Source organism: Sorex fumeus, unplaced genomic scaffold (assembly GCF_029834395.1).
Source record: "Sorex fumeus unplaced genomic scaffold, SorFum_2.1 ptg000053l, whole genome shotgun sequence".
In the NCBI taxonomy this organism is placed as follows: Eukaryota; Metazoa; Chordata; class Mammalia; order Eulipotyphla; family Soricidae; genus Sorex; species Sorex fumeus.
The window spans coordinates 2022600-2041677 of record NW_026606110.1 but is presented as its reverse complement, the minus strand read 5'-3'; the positions used below and the strand labels follow the sequence as shown (position 1 = coordinate 2041677).

The 19078-nt window shown below is 37.9% G+C and overlaps 1 protein-coding gene across 5 annotated transcripts in view; it reads right to left on the bottom strand.

Annotated features, from left to right (window-relative positions):
• The window catches only part of VPS13B (vacuolar protein sorting 13 homolog B), a 667453-nt gene that overhangs the window by 400997 nt on the left and 247378 nt on the right, over window positions 1-19078 (bottom strand). For 4 of the 5 annotated variants that reach the window (XR_008793959.1, XM_056124953.1, XM_056124949.1 and 1 more), the window contains exons 19-20: window positions 4887-4996; window positions 2161-2308 (exon numbers count right to left, since the gene is read on the bottom strand). Coding sequence is in view for 4 of the 5 variants with exons in the window: in XM_056124953.1 (XP_055980928.1) it covers window positions 2161-2308; window positions 4887-4996 (258 nt within the window). In the remaining variant the exon portion in view is untranslated. The remainder of the gene's footprint in view (window positions 1-2160; window positions 2309-4886; window positions 4997-19078) is intronic. The other variant, XM_056124950.1, reaches the window with a different exon arrangement.

The window sequence follows — 19078 nt, the reverse complement described above, 5'->3', positions numbered from 1 at the left end:
GCAGAACACTAGATGAAGGACAACCATGCGAGCAAGCCTGGTTCCACAAAGGATTCAGCACCATCGACCATATCCACACGATAAGCAAACTCATTGAGGTTTCTTGGGAGTTCAAGATGCTGCTCTGTCTAACGTTCATTGATTAAAAGAACGCCTTTGATTCTGTTGAGACGGAAGCGGTCATTGAAGCCCTAGCCAATCAGGGCATTCAAGCCAATACATCAGGATCCTCCGTGAGCTGTTTTGCGGATTCACTACCAGGATCTCACCATTCTACAAAGAAGTGATCGTTGATGTCAAGAGAGGGGTGCGGCAGGGTGATACCATTTCACCGAAACTCTTCAGTGCCACCCTCGAGAACATCATGCGACGACTGGAATGGGAAGGAATGGGAGTGAAGATAGATGGTCGGCAACTACACCACCTCCGCTTTGCTGATGACATTGTTTTAATAACACCAAACATCAGCCAAGCGGCACAAATGCTGGCCGACTTTGACCGTGAGTGTGGAAAGGTAGGACTACAGCTGAATCTTACGAAGACAATGTTTATGAGAAACAGCCTCGTTCCTGACGCCCCATTTGCTCTCAACGGAACGACCATCTCCGAATGCAACAGTTATATATACCTAGGTCGAGAAATCAACATGATGAATGACCTGGCACCTGAGTTGTGCAGGAGGAAGAGAGCGGCTTGGAACACCTTCAAGAACGTCGAAGAAATAGCTAAGAGGACGAAGAACCTCTGGCTCCGGGCACATCTCTTTGATTCCACTGTTCTTCCTGCATTAACATATGCCTCAGAGACCTGGGCCTTACGCAAACAAGATGAGAACGCTATTCAGGTCTCCCAAAGAAGAATAGAAAGAGCTATGCTTGGAATATCAAGTTTCACTCAAATGAGAGAAAGAATCCGGAGTTCTGACATCCTTCGACGATCAAGAATCAGGGATGCTATCCCAGAGAGGCAAAAATGTGTAGTCGAAGTGACATCTGCACTTGTTTGTTCATTGCAGCACTCTACAATAGCCAGAAACTGGAAGAAACCTGAATGCCCAAGAACAGATGACTGGTTAAAGAAACTTTGGTACATCACACAATGGAGTACTATGTAGCTGTTAGAAAAGATGAAGTTATGAAATTTACATACAAGTGGTACAATATGGAAAGTATCATGCTAAGCGAAATGAGTCAGAAAGAGAGGGATAGACATAGAAAGATTGCATTCATCTGGGGAATATAAAGTAACAAAATATGAGATTAATACCCAAGAATAGCTGAGATCAGCACCAGGAGCATTACTCCATAACTTAGAGGCCAGCCGGGTATCCTAGAGGAAAGGGCAGTTCAGATAGAGAAGGGAGCACCAAATAAAGGGTGTTTGGAGGATCCTCCCAGGAGGGGAGATGCATGTCGAAAGTAGACTATGGACTGAACATGTTTGCCACTCAACGCCTCTTTTGCAGACCACAACACCCAAAAGGAGAGAGAGAACACAGGGGATTGCCCTGCCACAGAGGCAGGGGGGAATGGGGGGATGGGGGTGGGGGGGATATTATCCATGGTGGTGGAAAATGGGCACTGGTGGAGGGATGGGTATCTGATCATTGTATAATTGAAACCCAAGCACAAAAAATTGTAAATCTACAACTGTACCTCATGGTGTTTCACTAATAAAAAAAAAAAAAAGAATCAGGGACGCTGTCTCGTTTGCCAAGGTGTCAAAAATCAGATGGGCTGGTCATGTAATGAGATTTAAAGATGACCGCTGGAGTAGAGCTGTTACTGACTGGATTCCACAGGATGCCAAAAGACCGCGTGGCTGCCCACCTACCAGATGGTCAGACTTCTTCATCAAGATCATGAACGATCGGTTTGAGGCTCTTCATGTTCCTAGAGCGAACAGACACCACTGTGCTACACTAGCACGCGACTGGGACAAATGGAGACATTACTGGCGCCTGCTCGAGCAAACTGATGATTAACGGGAAGTCAAGTGATCAAGTGATCAAGTGATTATTGCCGATGCCACAGGCAGTGAAGGACGGCCTTTGTTTCTGCACTCCTTGGCCTGTGTTCTTGGAAGCGTAACAGAAGCACTTGGTAACTTGGTTCTTAGAGGTAAGGTGAAGCACAGACCTTTATCAATCTTGAGACATACCTGTTATCGTTTTGGTTTTTATAGGACTACTGGCATATTCAGAAGCCTGATACGACTGTTGCTTTGCCAAGGGCGCGCTTCCAACAGACACCTCATCCTCTTTCCGTCTGCTAATCGGCATAACCAGAGGAACAGTTACCACAGGCTGCTGGAAATAATGTAATGAAAAACTGAATTACTGACTACTTTTTAAGGGGTGAAAATAACATTTTGCATCGCGGAGGAAAATACATCCTACATTGGAGTTGAGGTTTTATTATTTTACATCAACCAATCTTTCTTTCCTTAACTTAGTCCTTCCCTCCACTTCCCTTCTCTCCCTTTCTCTTTTTTTTCTGTCTCATTCACATATACACCCACAAACATTAACGATAAGTGACAAAAAAATTTATAAGCTTTAAATTATATTTCTGGGCAAAATCAAGAGTACGCAAGTAGTTTTAGTTTAACATAAATCTTAGTAATAAGTATAAAGTGGTAAGGAGAAATCAAATCAATTTAAAAGCTGTGATTATTAGAAAACAGAAAACTATAAAATTTTATTTTGGGTGCATACTTCTATAAACTGATCAAACATGTTAATATTCAAACTTCCACATCCTCTTATTTGTATTATTTATAAACAATTGCCTAAAATCTCTTTATTTTGTCTGACATAGTAATATCCACCACATATTTAGAAAAACATCTATAGTTAGAGAAAAGCTGGGAAACATTATAATACTATGTAGATTCCCAAGTGCTGAGTTGGACAATAAAGCAGCTGTTTCATCTTTATTCACCAAATAAAGCCTGATGTTACTGCTGCTGACACCCAATACAATCTTGTCAGATTTTTGGCAGGGAGAGAGAGAGAGGGAGAGAGTGAGAGAGGGAGAGAGAGTGAGAGAGAGAGAGACGGGGGGGGGGGGTATTTCTAAGTTTGCTGCGGGATCAAGGATCATGTTGAACTGGGTGGAAAACAATCACGAAATATTGGGTTTAGGCCACAAACTAAGAAGGAAATTTCAGCCTGGGGAAGAGTAATGATAACTGCAATACAGCTCTATCAGACAGGAAGGGCATGTTCAGCAACACCAGTATGTAAAGTGACTCCAGCCCCACAACAGCCAAACCCTTACAGGAACGTTCGACACTATGCAGCTTTCTTGTCCTTTCCCTGAATGTTCAAGGTATCGAGGGAAGCATCACAATGTCCAATTCTTTCCTAGTAAGCAGTCAATCTGCTAATAGTATACTTATCTGGACAGGAAATATTAGGAAGGACCTTAATGAGAAATGTTTGGCCTATTATGTTTTTCTTCATGCAAACTTACTCATCTCGGAAGTAAACGGGTAGAAGTGTCACCTGAAAAAACTCATATTGTACTATTCAGCGATTCCATAATCCCTTGACTTTCCAGCCCTTATGTACATTGACTGTGCCCAAGCGCTCTAAAAAATCACAACCAAGTTCTGGGCTGACATTAACACATAATAAGTAATTAAAAAAAATGTGTTGCAGGGTGATGCTGAGTACAAAACAATACTATGTACACCAGGCAAAAGATGTCACTAAGAAAGCCATGCAATGAGATTGCCAGTAAGGAAAGGAAACCTTTATTTATTAGTTTGGGGGCCACACCCAGAGGTGCTCAGAGCTTACTCCTGGCTCTTTGCTTAGGGACGATATCCGCAAAGCCAGGGGTGCAACCTGTGATGGTGGGCACAAGACAAGTGCCTTCGCCACTCTCAGGTTCAAGGAAGAAAAACTTTGGAAAGATGCTCCTTGAGCCACAGGTTATACTTTGTAGCTAAAATGCGTATATTCTGATATAATTACACTTTTTTCCTTTTCTCCAATAGAACTGAAAGATGGTTTGTCTGTTTTCCAGAAAAAAAGATAAAGAACTTTACTGTAGAATATAACAAAATTACAATTACCAATGGGAAAATCAAATTCAATACAGAATAAATATAGCCTCAAGCATTCTTAGTTCTTCATCTGGTGTGCTTGGGACTTATTCCTAGTTCTGTATCCACAACTCCCTCCATCTAGATAGTGCCACTGACTGGACACTGTTTCATTGTGTTAGATGGCAAGCACCTTCCCTGCTCTACCATCTCTCCATTCTATAAACTTTTAAATTTTGCTGCAAATATGAAACTTCTCTAAAATTAATGTCTGTTAACAGCATGTACCATTGTGATTCTGTAACAAATAAAAGACAGCTGTTCCCAAATGTAAATAAATAATTCATTTACTATTTTAAAAAATTCTTAGTTCTGCCATTTTCTAAACAATAGGTAAGGAAATCTCAATTAGCATCAATTTCTGTTTTTTTTTGAGAGGAATAATGAAATCTTGAATAAAATGAAGAATTCTAGAATTAAGTCATTCTACTATGCAGATGTATTCGCTTTTAAACAATCGCATAACCCCAGACTTCTGCACCAGCTCACTCAATCCCCAGCTTGTCCACTCAATGTGTGTTTGGTGAAAAAACTTCTCAGTGAAGAGGAACGTCACAATAATAAAAACAAAAGATTTACTGAACATTGTTATCTATCAAAAAAACTCTGAAAAAATAATCACAGGTACAATAAGGGCGAATAGGTCAGTTAAAAGGTCTACTGAAACAAGACTGTCTTTTACAGTCATCTATATCCTCGTAATAAATAAATAAATAAATAACCACTATATGACTGAAAAAGTATAATAAGGGGAACTCTAAAAAACCTCTTACCTGCTGCACATGTCTACTGGTTCGCTTCTGAGGCTGGTAAAGGAGCCAGGTATATAAGATCGGGTCAATATTAACCGCCAGTCCTTGTATACTACAAAGAAGCACAGCACCTAAAAGTAAAGATTTAAAAAACTGTTATAATTGTTCATAAAATGGTTATCTTGCTCTCACTTCACAATAATTAAAATAGCTGCAATAAAAATAAAAACAGTACTGGAAAGGATCTGAGTGAAATGAGTCAGAAGGAGAGAGGGATAGACATAGAATGATTGGACTCATTTGTGGGATATAAAAATATAAAATAATTTTTTATTGTCCTAACCCAAGGACAGTAGAAATAAGGGCCAAGAGGATTGCTCAGCAGTTGGAAGCCTGCCTCATGTGCTGGAGGAGAAGGCAGTTGGGACAGAGAAGGAACCACTATGACAAGGATAGTTGGAAATGATCACTCACAAAACATGATAACGCCACAGTACCTGTATTACAAACCATAATGTACAAAAGGAGAGACAGAGAGAGACAGACAGACAGACAGACAGACAGAAGCAAAGTGCTTGGCAGAGAGACAGGTCGCAGGAGGTAAACTGGGGACACTGATGATGGGAAATGTGCATTGGGGTAGTGCATGGGTGTTGGAACATTGTGTGACTCAACAGATTTGTAATTTTATCTCATGGTGATTCAGTAAAAAAAAAATTTAAATAAAATACAAAATTCTTTAAAAAGACATAATTAAAATTATAATTAGATTTACCTTGAATTACTTATCACGAGTTCCCCATAATAGTTTTATACATATCATATAAATAGTGATGACACTACAATGATGTCACTAATAAAATATGCACCCATTCCACAAAGAAAGAAGATGCAATATACTGAGAGTCAGAGGTTAAAGAATTCAGTGTTAGAGAATAGCACGAAGACATACAGGATGACAACATAGAACCAGGGGTATATGGAAAAATTAATACAAACTTACAGCTCTCCAGTACGGAAAAACAAAAGTTACAAAGTCATGGATGTATAGTCATAGGGTATAAGCCATGAATAGCATGTATAGACTGAACTAAGTAAAATCTGAAAAAAATTCATTAACCAAAGTTGCAATGTAACAATATGACATATGGACTTCTAATAAGCATGTGTGATGGGAGAGGAGGAAAGTTGACCAACTGTACTATCCATAAACAAAAGAGAATTTTTAAAAAATCCAAAAATAAAGACAATAAAAGTCATGTTATACTAAAATATGTAAGTAAACAAACAAAATACTGAAAATACTTAAAAGAAATTTCCTCTTAAAAAGGAAATACTACAAAGTGGGTATGCCAGCATAGATGCCTTAAAGGAGAATGTAATAGGAATTTTCAAAAAGGGAACAGCAGGGAAAAGAAGTGGATGAATCTTAAGATTTGTTGCCATATAATATCTTCCTAGGCATTAAAAAAATCAGGAAAATATTTCTCTTTGAAAAAGTTCTCACTTCACTGTATGCAACAGTTACATTTACGATCTGACTCTGATTCCCATATTGAAAAATCAGTAAGTACTGCAGAAGTCAAAGTACTGTGGAAGTCAGCACCCAAAAGGAGAGAGAGAACAAAAGGAAATGCCCTGCTACAGAGGCAGGGTGGGATGGGGAGGGTGGGAGTGGGAGGGACACTGGGGATCAGTGTTGGTGGAGAACGGGCACTGGTGGAGGGATGGGTACTCGATCACTGTATAACTGAAACCCAAGCACAAAAATTGCAAGTCTACAACTGTACCTCATGGTGCTTCACTAATAAAATTTAAAAAAATAAAATAAAGCACCGTGGAAGTCAGGAAAATCAGTGCGAAATAAATGTAGATCAACAGGCACTAGGATATCGGTATACAGACTGTTTGTCAGTGATGTTTGAAATGCAGGGGCTGGATCCCAAGCACAGTGGGCGAGGGCCTTGGCTTCCATGCAGCCCACCCAGGTTCGATCCCCAGCATCTCATTAGGTCCCTGAGCAACGCCGGGAGGAATCGAGTGCAGAGCCAGGAGTGACCCTTGAGCACCATCAGGTGTGGCTCAAAAACAAAAGAATAAAGCAACTACAAAATATGCTGAAGATGAGGAAAGAAAAAATTACTGACAAATAACCATCAACAGTATGGAAACAACAAACCTACTTGTCAAAGTAAAACATTCATTGTGCAGGTTAAACAGCAGATTAGATACACTTGGAAAAAAGGTAGTAAAATTAAACGCAATGAGATTATTTAGAATGAACCAAAGTGAGAAAAAAAAGAAAAGAAACCACTGAAATGAGTTTAAAAGAGTCAACATGTGTCTACTTGGATCCCAGAGGTAGACACTAAGGAATGGGCATGAGGCAAAATTTCTCAGAAACATATTGACTGAAAATTTTACAGAACAGTTGAAAGACGTATCGTACATCCCAAAGCTTAAAGTGTGAAGAATCCAAACTAAGCAATTAAAATAAACTCATATTCAACAATAACACAAGTGCTACAAAATACTAAAGGGAAACAGATTACAGGAATAGTACCCCAGTGAAAGAAAAGATCTCTTAGAGGAGTTAGAAAAACGTGTTGATACTTTCTTGGCAAACAGTTAATACTATTCACAAAAATGATTTTATTTTCAAAAGTAGAACCTTGTTTATAAATATTCTTTTGTATATGCATATTGTTATATTTAAAAATAATATAAAAAAGAAGAAATTAAACTGTTTTGTAAAAAAATATCAGGCTAGGTTTTGTTCTAATATACATCTCAAGTACAAATCACAAGCTTTTTTTTATAACACAAAGTACACAAAAGATCTATGTACAAAAAGTAGTGTACAAACTTATTTTGACTTAAAATTTTTAATTTTTTGTGTTTTTAAGTATAGAGGTTTAGAAGTAATTATGACACCTTTATAACTGGAGCTTTGGATAAATAAAAAAATGCAAGAAATATTTTCACATGAAAAAGTAATCTTGCAAATCATATATTTTGTTACAATAGAGTCAAAAATCATTTACCAGTAACCTTTCATATAACTTCTATGATTATATCATAAATGACATAACCAAGCTTATGAATGCTAAGTGAAAAAACAATAATTTATTAATGAATTTTAACATCAGCTTAGTTGAAATCAAAATTTGGGGCTAAAGCTCTTTTAAATGTAAGAGAATATTTTGATATTATATTCAATTTATAAGACACAGTCCTTCAAAAATAACACACATGTTCTAACTCTACGTGTGCAGACAATTAGTCTGATACCGATTTGACTCAGAACAGATCTCTCATAAATCACTAAGATTTGGCAATACTTTGATTCTGTTTAATTTTAGCCTGGGAGACAACTAATGAGAAAAGTGTGCTTAGCTTCTCTGCCTACTGCCAGAATGGCTAACTTATCCACATTCCACTCAGGCTTCACTAATTAGTTAAACCAAGGCACCGCTGTCATTTTGGTTACATTCTAAGCAAAGAATGAGAACTGCATTAAGAATTAGAGAGCAAAGTTGCAGAGTATTAAAACTAAACTATGGAAGCTATGGAAGCTTTGTCAAGGAATGAGACTGGTTTGTAAAATACCAAGTTACATAACGATGTTTTTCTTTCCTGACCTTTTTTCCTTGAACCTTGAAAGAAACTAAATGAAAAGAAATAAAAACAACTTGAAGACACAGTAATGTTCCTATCAAAGGAAATTATTAAATCCTGATATTTCCTATGACACAGCTAAAGTGAAAACGAGATAGATTTTTTTTATATTTCTTTAAATATTTGCTACTTTTGAATTTTAGAATTTGGGTAAATAATTTATTTTGCTCGATTTGCTCGAGCGGGCCCAGTAACGTCTCCATTGGAGACTTTGTTGTTACTGTGTCTGAGCAATTTATTTTAAAAAAAAGGAAAAGAAAAAAATCAATACTCCAAAAATAAGGGTGAGGAGTAAAGCAAGGCAGCGCAATCAGAAACTACAGCGTGCCAGAGAAGACAACTCCGTTCAACTTTATGCAATGTAAGAGTCTGTAATGGTCAAATTTAATATAAATGAATAAGGTTTTTAAGCATGTGTTTGGCAGCTCATTTAATTTCATAACAATTCTCTCTCCAGATAAAGAAAATAATAAGAGAACATAACAATAAGAACAAGTCATGTGTCAAAACTTTGCAACCTTCATCAGGCAAAAACAAAATCTAATAAACAAAAATTATAAAATTAGAGACCCCTCATATGGAGCAGTAAAGTGGGTTTGCTGGCAGGAAGAAAAACAACCATTAAAATATTGTTTTTATTAAAGTACCGTGATTTACCAACTTACTCATAGTTGAGTTTCAAGCATACAATGTCCCACCAGCACCGACCCCATCACCAGCGCCAACTTCCCTCCACCAACACTTCCCCTGCACACAAACAAGGTTCCCTCTCAAAAACCAGCCTGCCTCCTTTAAAGGCACTTTTTTACGTTTGGTTGTTGTAGTCTGATCTATGTGTCAACTGGCCGAAAATTCGCAAGTGAGATTCAACGGTAATCTCAAACTTTTATGAGTCTATATACCAATACTTATCATTTCAAGTTTGTCTTCTAGCTTTCTATTATGACATAAAAAGTTAAGATCACTAGGTCTGGGGTCAGAAATATAGTTCTGAAGTAAGGTGTTTGTCTTGATCATGTGAGACTCTCATTTTGATCCCCCCAGCACTTTGTATGGTCCCTTGAGCATTGTCAGGAGTGACTCCTGGGAACAGAGTCCTGAGCAGCACCAGGAGTGCCCCCTCCCTGAAAAATAAAATCACTAGAACAGAGAGATAGTCCATCATAGTAAAGTGTTAAGGGGTTAAGGCTCATGGCTCCTACGGGATCAACCCAGGTTCAACCCCCTCCATCATATGGTCAGCCAAGCATCACTGGAGACAGCCCTGGAGGGACCAATGCAGATTCAGGTGTCCTGGAACCTCCACTAGGCACCAGATGGCCTAAACAGTACCAAATCCTTGTTTCCAAGCACTGAACCTCAGGTCTGGTTGGCCGAGAGTGCTGTAAGGGGTCTGAGAACCCCAGGGCACCGTAAGCACCTCTACGGAATACCCACCCCCCAAAATTATAATCTACTGTGAACAGCTCTGTACATACAAGCAAAATTACAGGATAATAGTCACACTAGGAAAAAAAATACTAGAAAAATCTCAAAACAGCTAATATTTATTAAAAATCTTCCACGGATTTCTTCCAAAAATTACAAAATCAAGAAAAGAAAAAAATGACAAAATAAAACCAAAAAATGGGAAAAGGATTCAGATGAATCACAGAATGAATATGATCAGCTGTCACTACTGCCTAATGTGACAAATGAACAAAGTCAAAACAAAGGTGATTTTTTAATGTCAGAGTAACAATAGACTAAAGGAATGAAATTCTATTACTAATAAAGCATCTCAAAGTCTGCTGAAAGAAGTGGAAATAAGTCATTGTGAAGATCATTTTGGAATTGTTACAATTTAGATGTGCAAACTCATGGACCCAGCAACTTCTGTTACTAGAACCCTACAGACTTATCTATAGAAGCTCCCAAGGATATAGGCACAAAGGTACTGATCTGCATCATCATCTAAAATATCAACAAATATAAGTACAGCGAGAGCACTCAATAGGATGGAGCACAGGCTCTGCAGGCAGGAGGCCTGGAGGGCCCCAGTTAGCATCACGAGTCACCCCTGAGCTGGGCGCAGGCTGAGCACCACTAGCTCTGGCCCAAAAACCAATTAATTATGTCAAAAATACAACTATCAAAGTCTATAGTCACAATATGGTGATTTGTCTAATGGAAAGCCATTTGGGTATAAATGATAGAATGCTAACACACAACATATTCCAAAGAAATTTCAAGAAAAACATAAAACACAAAATATGCTTCTATGTCACACATGCACACATATACAACATATGAGCACTTCCACATAAAACAGTAGTAGATCTGAAGTAGGTGTGGGTGTGAATAAACAAATGAGTGACTATAGAAAAAACTATATGACTGACTATAGACACAGGGTAAGGCGTTGGCCTTTCATGCAGCCAACTCAAGTTCCATCCCTGCACTGCAGACGATCCACTGACTACTTAGGAGTGAGCCCAGAACACAGAGACAGAAAGAAGTACTCAGCATTGCTGCTGTGGGTTCACCCCACCCAAGAAAAAACAGTGATATGTTTGTTTTGTCTTACTTTGTATACAGTATAGTTTATACTTAGTCCTTTTCTTTTTTAAAAATGTTATTTTTGATTTTTCAGGGATTGAACCTGGGACAGCTATGTTCAATGCAAGTACCTTAATCACTGTACTATGTCTCTGGCCTTCACTTCATGTTTTAAAATAACTGCAATGTATTATATTGCTATATATTATTGCATATTATATTATTAATTCTACAACTAAGAAATCACATCAGCACTATTACCAGCAAATTCTGAAATTCAGTGAAAATTTTGGCACATGTAAGAAACCAAAGCAAAAACTTGACTCACCACAAATAAAAACCATTCAGAAAATTACTAGATTACACAAGAGCCTCTATTTTTAATCTTCAAGTTTTCACTATGGTTTATTTAGGAGTTTCATTAACTATCCTAGACAGTGAAACTACATAAAATCTGTATAAATATGTCTGACTATATATAACTGACTCTATAAATTATAATTGTAAAGGCAATTATAAACTTACATATAAAGTCCAAATATAATGACAAAATTATTTCCGACTCATGCACCTCAGTAAAATCTCTTCTACTGTCTATATAGATTTTATTAATTTCATGTATTTCTGCATATTATATAGAGATCCCAAGCATCAATATATATTTTAACTGAACTAGAACATATTCAAAACTCAAGACCACATACACTGTAAAGACACAGGAAACAACAGAATTACCCCGAATGATGCATAAATTATGCAGTTACTTGAATTAAATCAGTATTTAGTTTAAATTATTTGAAGCTAATAATTATTATCCCTGGTCTTGCTTGATTCCAAATATTTAATTTAAATTGTACTGAAAGAATTATGTTTTTGCTGATAATATGAAGTTAACTCCATCTGACTTAAATCTTAATACAAAGTGAAGAACCATGTGTATGTGTGTGTGTGTGTGTGTGTGATTCTTTTTATAGGTTCTAGCAGAAAGTCTAGTAAATACTTTTTGTTATAATTATTTGGGGATGAGAGGGTTGGGGTCACACCTGGCAATTCTCAAGACTGACTCCTGAATCTCTGCTCAGAAGTCACTCCTGACAGTGTTCCAGGGACCATATGTGGGATAGGGATTGAACTAGGGTCAGCTAAACACAAAGAAAGCACCTTAACCCCAGTACTCTCTCTTCATTTCCTGTCATAATGGTTCATAAATTGAAAGAAGATTTTTCAGCCATCACATGTATATGGCGTCTATAACTTTAATTCCATGTACCCAGAAAGACTCTTCCAAAATCATGATACTCAACAAGCTACGGACGAAACAGAACAATTTCACATATATTCGGGTACAACTATGGAATCATTTCATACTAAAATGTTCATTGGGGCTGGAGCAATAGCTGGTAGGGAGTCTGCCTTGCATGCAGCCAACTTGGGTTTGATTTCCAGCATGCCATATGGTTTCCCAAGCATCACCAGGAATAATTCCTGAGTGCATGAGCCAGGAATAACCCCTGTGCATGGCCGGGTGTGACCCAAAAAGAAAAAAAAAACAATAAAATGTTCATTAATGATAATTACTGAAATTAACGATAATTCAACTTAACTTGGAAATTAAAACCAATGCCTTTTTGATCAAGACCAGACAAACATTTGCTATTCTGATACTTATCATTATTTCTCATTTCTTCTGAGACCTTGAAGCATAAATCAAGGACAGACTGCCAGCCAGCATTCCTAAGTGCAGGAGATGGCCTCTCATTCCATCAGTCAGTCTTCTTCAGTCAAATTCTTTTTTTTAAAAAAGTAAAACAGTTTTATTTATAATAAATTAAAGGACAAAGAGGGAGGTGGGAAGGCAAAGTGGGAACACACCGCAGGATGTGATATGGGTACGAGAAAAAAAATTATTTTTTTTCTGAAATTAAGACTTCTTTTAAAAATTTTTATAAAAAACTTGGATCCTCACTGTCAAAGTGTAAGCAAAAATTTAGAAAATGGATTCCCTGAATACGCCAAAATCAGCTAGAACAAAACAACAAGAACACACAGAAGCACTACCAATATCTATATTTGTCATTTTAAAAATAAAACTCTAAAATTAAAAGCATTTCACCCACTAATTTGTCTTGCCTTTAAGGGGAAAATATCATCATGGAATAAGAAAAAAAATAATTTGCACGTTTAATTTCAGCCTAAATATCATTTTCCAAAAGGATTAAGGCCCTGTCTTTACACCCCGAAGAGTTGCCGGTTCCTGAGCAAAGCCATAGGTTTACACGCTCCCACAGTGGCTTCCGTGTTGGCCTCTGCCCACACTGGCACAGGCAGGAGAGCTTTTCAGGTGAGTGTGAAAGGGGATCTGAAAGCCTTCTGCACAGTTCTAACAGGTTTTAAAATTCAAAGATTTCAGATCTATGAACAACAGTCCAGTACTAAGTCAAATTCCTGGCCGCAACAGTTAAAACAGTTACTAAATCGCTGTCATTCCTGGGGCTCAAATTAGATTGGTATGAAAGATTAATGTGAAGTATACAAAATATAAAACATAAGCATAATCAATGAATCACTGCTATAGCTAGAAAAACAATTCACAACCATAAAGCATTTTAATTTTGTACAATCTTGTTTTCTAACAGTGACAAGAGAGCTTTGAGTGACAACTGATTTGAAAGCATTTTAAAGTGATTTAGTTTATTTCATTATTAAACTCCTGGACATAACTTTGAATTTTAAACATTAGGTCCAAGTGCTGGCAAGAATGTGATAGCATTGATAGAGTAACCCGGGCTTGCATTCACAGACTATGAGGCACTTGGTAAGATCACTCTTAAGCATTCCGGGACACAGCCACTATGACGCTTCACAGACTGTCCGTGGCTCGCTGACTCTCTGCTCCCTGCAATTCCAGCATGTGACTGTCTTCCTCTCCTTGGAGAGCTTCCAGTCACTCCCCTGGAACACACTGGGGTCTTTCGGGACACTTCCTTCTGTCATCCCCTGATCTCATCCCCTCATAAGTGTCTCTTAATACCCAATCAAATTAGGGGTTTCACTCTACTTCTTTGCACAAAGTCTTTGTTTCCAAGTACTCAAAATGTGTACACATATAACTTTTATTTATTCATAATCTACCACCACAGATGAATTGCAACACAAGTTCCCAAGAGACCATCCTTACTGACCAATACATCCAAGGCCAAGCACTGGGTTTGGTACACCACAGACACTAAATTTAATGAGTATACAAATTTTTGTATCAATCTTTATTTTTCAGGTATCTATAAAGTGTAGCTTTATTTCAGGTAGAAGCAATTATTTGACGCTACATTTCAAATTAAAGAGTACTTGAAACACTATTCAATTGCAGGCATGCTTTGACTATTGACATTAGGAATTTTTCCGGCCTTGTTTCTAATATTGCAATATGACAGTATTTCACACAAGCTATTGAGTTAAACCCTTTATGTGAGTACATAAATAATATAGTATAGCCAACGATATTTTAGTCAACAGAAAGTCAATTGAAACACAGAATATTTTTAATAAAAACACTTTGCTGCAAATGACACTCCTAATATTTCAAGACTTAAGCCCCAGCCACCTCAAGAAATATGTCTAGATTATAGGCATATGAAGTTGAGATCCAAAAACAAGTATATTTACTAAAAACATAATGGCACCATATTATCTTTTTTTCTTCATGTTATGGCTAGTCCTTTCCTAGGTGATTTTTAACCATGACCACCGGAAACAAGAAGTAGTGGACAACACCTTCCAGCAAGACCTGTCATGAGAAGCAGCAGTGGCCAATTCTATGATCCCCTCCACAGAGCTCTCCTCCTTTTCCTGACCCAGATGTTAGTCTTCGGACTACAGTTCATTATACGCCTCTCTCTTCAGATCTGCTTTCTGAGAAACACAAGACACTCTTCTTTTGTGACTTCTGGTAAAAGCATTCCAGGTTCCCACTGGGGACTTAGACTCCCCACCCTGAAACCACACATAATTGATTTATCAAAGTGTTCTATATTCCCCTCCCAAAGGATATGTATGTGGCTGAAACCAACTATCTGGAATTGGTCTTAAATTGCCTATTTAAGTATCTTTTTCAGTTTTTCCTCACATAATTTGGACAATTTACATAACTCTCCTTCTCTCCAACCTTTTCCTCCATTCATTGTTCTAAAGTACACAAAAACTAAATAAAACAAACAGCATTCTCAAGATTTTCAGGAGTCTTGTGGAAATGGGAGTGGGAGAGAGGGAGAATAATAAAAACGCATCTAATTTAAAAGGGAGGGTGAGAGTAACGCACCATAATGAAAGAGTGGGAAGACATGCCTCAAAACAGGCGAGAAGGCAAACCAGAGCAAGTGGCATCTGAGTGAAGTATGGACGAAGGACTAGGAGTCTGTCAGCTGCACAAAACACACTGCAGTCTATGTAAGAGCATGGCCATGAACCAGTAGAGTCTCTCTCCAGGAACATAAAATAGTTTTAAAATGCAGAGGCAAGTGTACCTCTAATTTATGAAACGATCATGAAAGCACATTCTGAGGTGTTACAATTTTACTACTGTTTTATTGAGAGTATTCAAAACCACACTGAAGACTTTCTAGATTGAGAAAATGAAACTTCATTAGGCAACGTACATAGCATTTGTTTGCAAGGAACAAACTACTGATTAAGGTTCTATTTCTGTTGTCTTTTCTCTAAATTGCTTTCGTGATACTCAGATAAGCTTTTGTATTCAGTACCAAATGGGTATATTAAGGCTCAAGATTAGAATTAAGGTTTAATAATATGATCTGGGAACACAATGGTGAGGTTACTTTCCCCATAATCTTATCCAAAATCTTGGAAATGAATGGAAATAAAAAATCCTTGTACAGACCTGGTTCATGTGCGAGTCCCTGAACTAATCACTTCAAAAAAGGAACAAATATGATTTCCCAGACATGCATCATGTGTTCAGCCCAGAAGTGCTCTGTGAAACCAATCACACGTAAATCTTATGGCTTAGAGCTTTTATTAGATAAGGAGGAAATGGACAGTGGAACAGGCAAAAACAAAAGATATGTCACACACCACACCTAGAAATCAGTACAGAAACTGCTTATGGTACTTTTATTTGCTGTGATTCAGAAGTTCAAAGCTACAAGATTAATACACGGAATTCCAAAATACCCTTCAACCTCTCATCTACCTAAACTGATGCTCTTTTTAATTTTTTAAGCAGTGCTAGGAATGGAGGTCCAGGACGAGGGCTCTACTCCTGAGCCATGTCCTCAGCTCCCTAATTGCCTACATGTGAACCCAGCTGCTTTACACAAACACACAGATTTCTAAAACGTGTGTCTATATATGTGTGTACATGACGAGAATCTTTACCAATCCATGTGGGAGTGATGGAACCCAGTACCCACTTATCTCCATATATGTCCATCTGTTTTTACTAAGAACTGGAGCACGCTCTTGCAAAAATGTGTTTTTGAACAGTGTGAAGAATTAAAATATCTTCCCTAATATTAAAAGTTCCTTAATTAAAAAAAAGACTGCCCCACCAAGTCTCAATGTTCCTGGAAAGAGGAGATATTTCCATTACAAACAAAGTGAAAATGTAATATCACAAAAACAAAGTCAGTGTTTTTTGGTTCATTTCTTTTTGAAAACATGTGATTTTCATTACTGGAAACTTCTCAGTTCTTGCCAGTAGTCATAGAAGAGATTCAAATTTCATTTAGAAAGTTATCCACTCCCAGGTGAATAATAATCAATGTCCACAGCTCTCGACAAAGTAAACCAATTGACTATACCCCTCCCCCTCAAGCGCCCAAGCCTGCCAAGACCAGTCAGCAGAGGGCCAAAGCGCAAATGCTTCACATCCAGAAAGGTGAAGGGACATGGAAAGATATGTGAACTCTTCACAGGAAGCTCATCAGAGTTCATGTGAATTTTGCAAATTCTGCCTTATTTTCTTCATTTTAAAGATGAAAGGTTCTTCACCAGCCAAGACAGATTAAAAGGGCTTGGTATACCAACCCATTCAAAGCCATTAGAAAGTGCTACAGAATAAAGATAATACCACCACCAACAAAAATATAGATAAGACTCTAAATATCCAGCAGCAAAAGACTGTGGACCCAAACATATGAAAAATAAATGAAGTGAGCCCTATACTTCTCCCATTTTTCTGTCAAAGGAGAATTTCCAAGATACAACGCAGAAGGAGGAACACAGGCAAAGTCCTACAGGATCCCAAAGCAGAGGAAACAGCCAAGAAATGAAAGTGGCTGGAATTTCCAGGGAAGAATACCCAAGAGCAGAGAGCTGGCACAGAGAGAACACCACGGATCTTCACAGGGTCTCCGCAAACGGCCACAGAGGGAAAAGGAAATGTACACAGATAGAGGAGCACAGGAAAAGACACACAACAGCATTCACCACTAGGGAAGTGTAAATCACTTCCACATCTTATTCAGTGACTGCACTCACTCTATCTGTGTAATTTAGGCACCATGATTTACAAACTTATTCATGGTTCAGTTTCAATCATATGATTTCCCAACACCTATCCTTCCTGTCTCTAGTGCCAACCTCCCTCTACCAATTCCCCCTTGCACCCCCACACCCCATCTTGTCTCCCTGACAGGTACATTTTTTAAGTTTGGTTGCTGTAGTTTGTACCTCCTTCTGAGTAGTTGTGTTGGCTCATATATACAGTTCCATAACAGCACCTCTTCGCCAGTGTCTTTGGGGTCCCTGCCTCTTACCCATCCTCCACCTCCTCTCTGTTTCCCCCTCTGATGCCTTGCCTTCCCTAGCCTGTTATTCTATATGCTACAGATAAGTGGCTTTATCTAATACTTGTCTTTCTTCTTCTGACTTACTTTGTTCAACACAATATCCTCCAGTTCCATCCAAATTGCAGAAAACTGCATGCTTTCATCCTTCCTTGAAGCTGTGTCATATTCCTCTCTCTCTCTCTCTCTCTCTCTCTCTCTCTCTCTCTGTGTGTGTGTGTGTGTGTGTGTGTGTGTGTGTGTGTGTGTGTGTAAGTAGGAAGTACTCATCCATGAACTGGGTTTGAAGGATCTGAAAGTTATATAAGAGGGAAGGTTTGAAGCGAGGCTTAAATGAGTAACAAGTTTAAAGATAGCATCTCCCAAACTGAAATATGCTTAAGAATCACTGAGAATTTAATACAGAGACTGTGTTTGTTAGAACAGCCTAAGACTGTGTGTTTCTCCCAGATGATCTTCTGCTCTGCTCTAGGCAACCCAACTTCAAGTAACAAGGATGAGGAATATAGAGAACACATGTACAAGAGAAAAATGAATGACTGTCAAAAGGAAGGAAGTCTCTAATTTAGGAAAATGTTAACGACATCAGTGAAATCAACCATCATTTTGTTATTTACTCTTAAAGAGTTGCTGCCCAGACAATAATGATGTCACCTTAAACAGCCATTTTAAAACTAGCATTCTGTCACATCAAACACAAGAGCTGAGCTGTGCTTCTCATGAACTCCCCCCAGATTATAGAATAATAGTTTTTCAATGCACTGAGCTAGCTCTCTATACCCTTTTCAGATTCTGTCTTACAATTTTTATAACATGTGGAAGTAGGTTAAGTATTAAACATGTTAATTAATCCCAAAAAGGAAAGTAATATAGCCAAGATAATAAAAAAAAAATTAAGCTCTGAAGACAGGATTCAAAACCAGGTCTGGCTGGCCGCACGTAAGTCCTGCACCTAAAACTTCGGTTTGAGAATTCCTCTCAATGACACCTGCACTGTTTTAGGAGTGTCACTGAGTTTTATTCATGTGCTCTATTCACTGATGCCTTTTTAAAATAAAATATGCAACACAAGGAAATACATTAATCTTCCTGTCCCTTCAGTTTTTAAGTCTTATTCTTCAATGTACTCTACCTTTTACTGAAAGTTAAGCTGCTATGGTTGGCTCTTCATTTTTAAAAAATTTTTCCTCAACC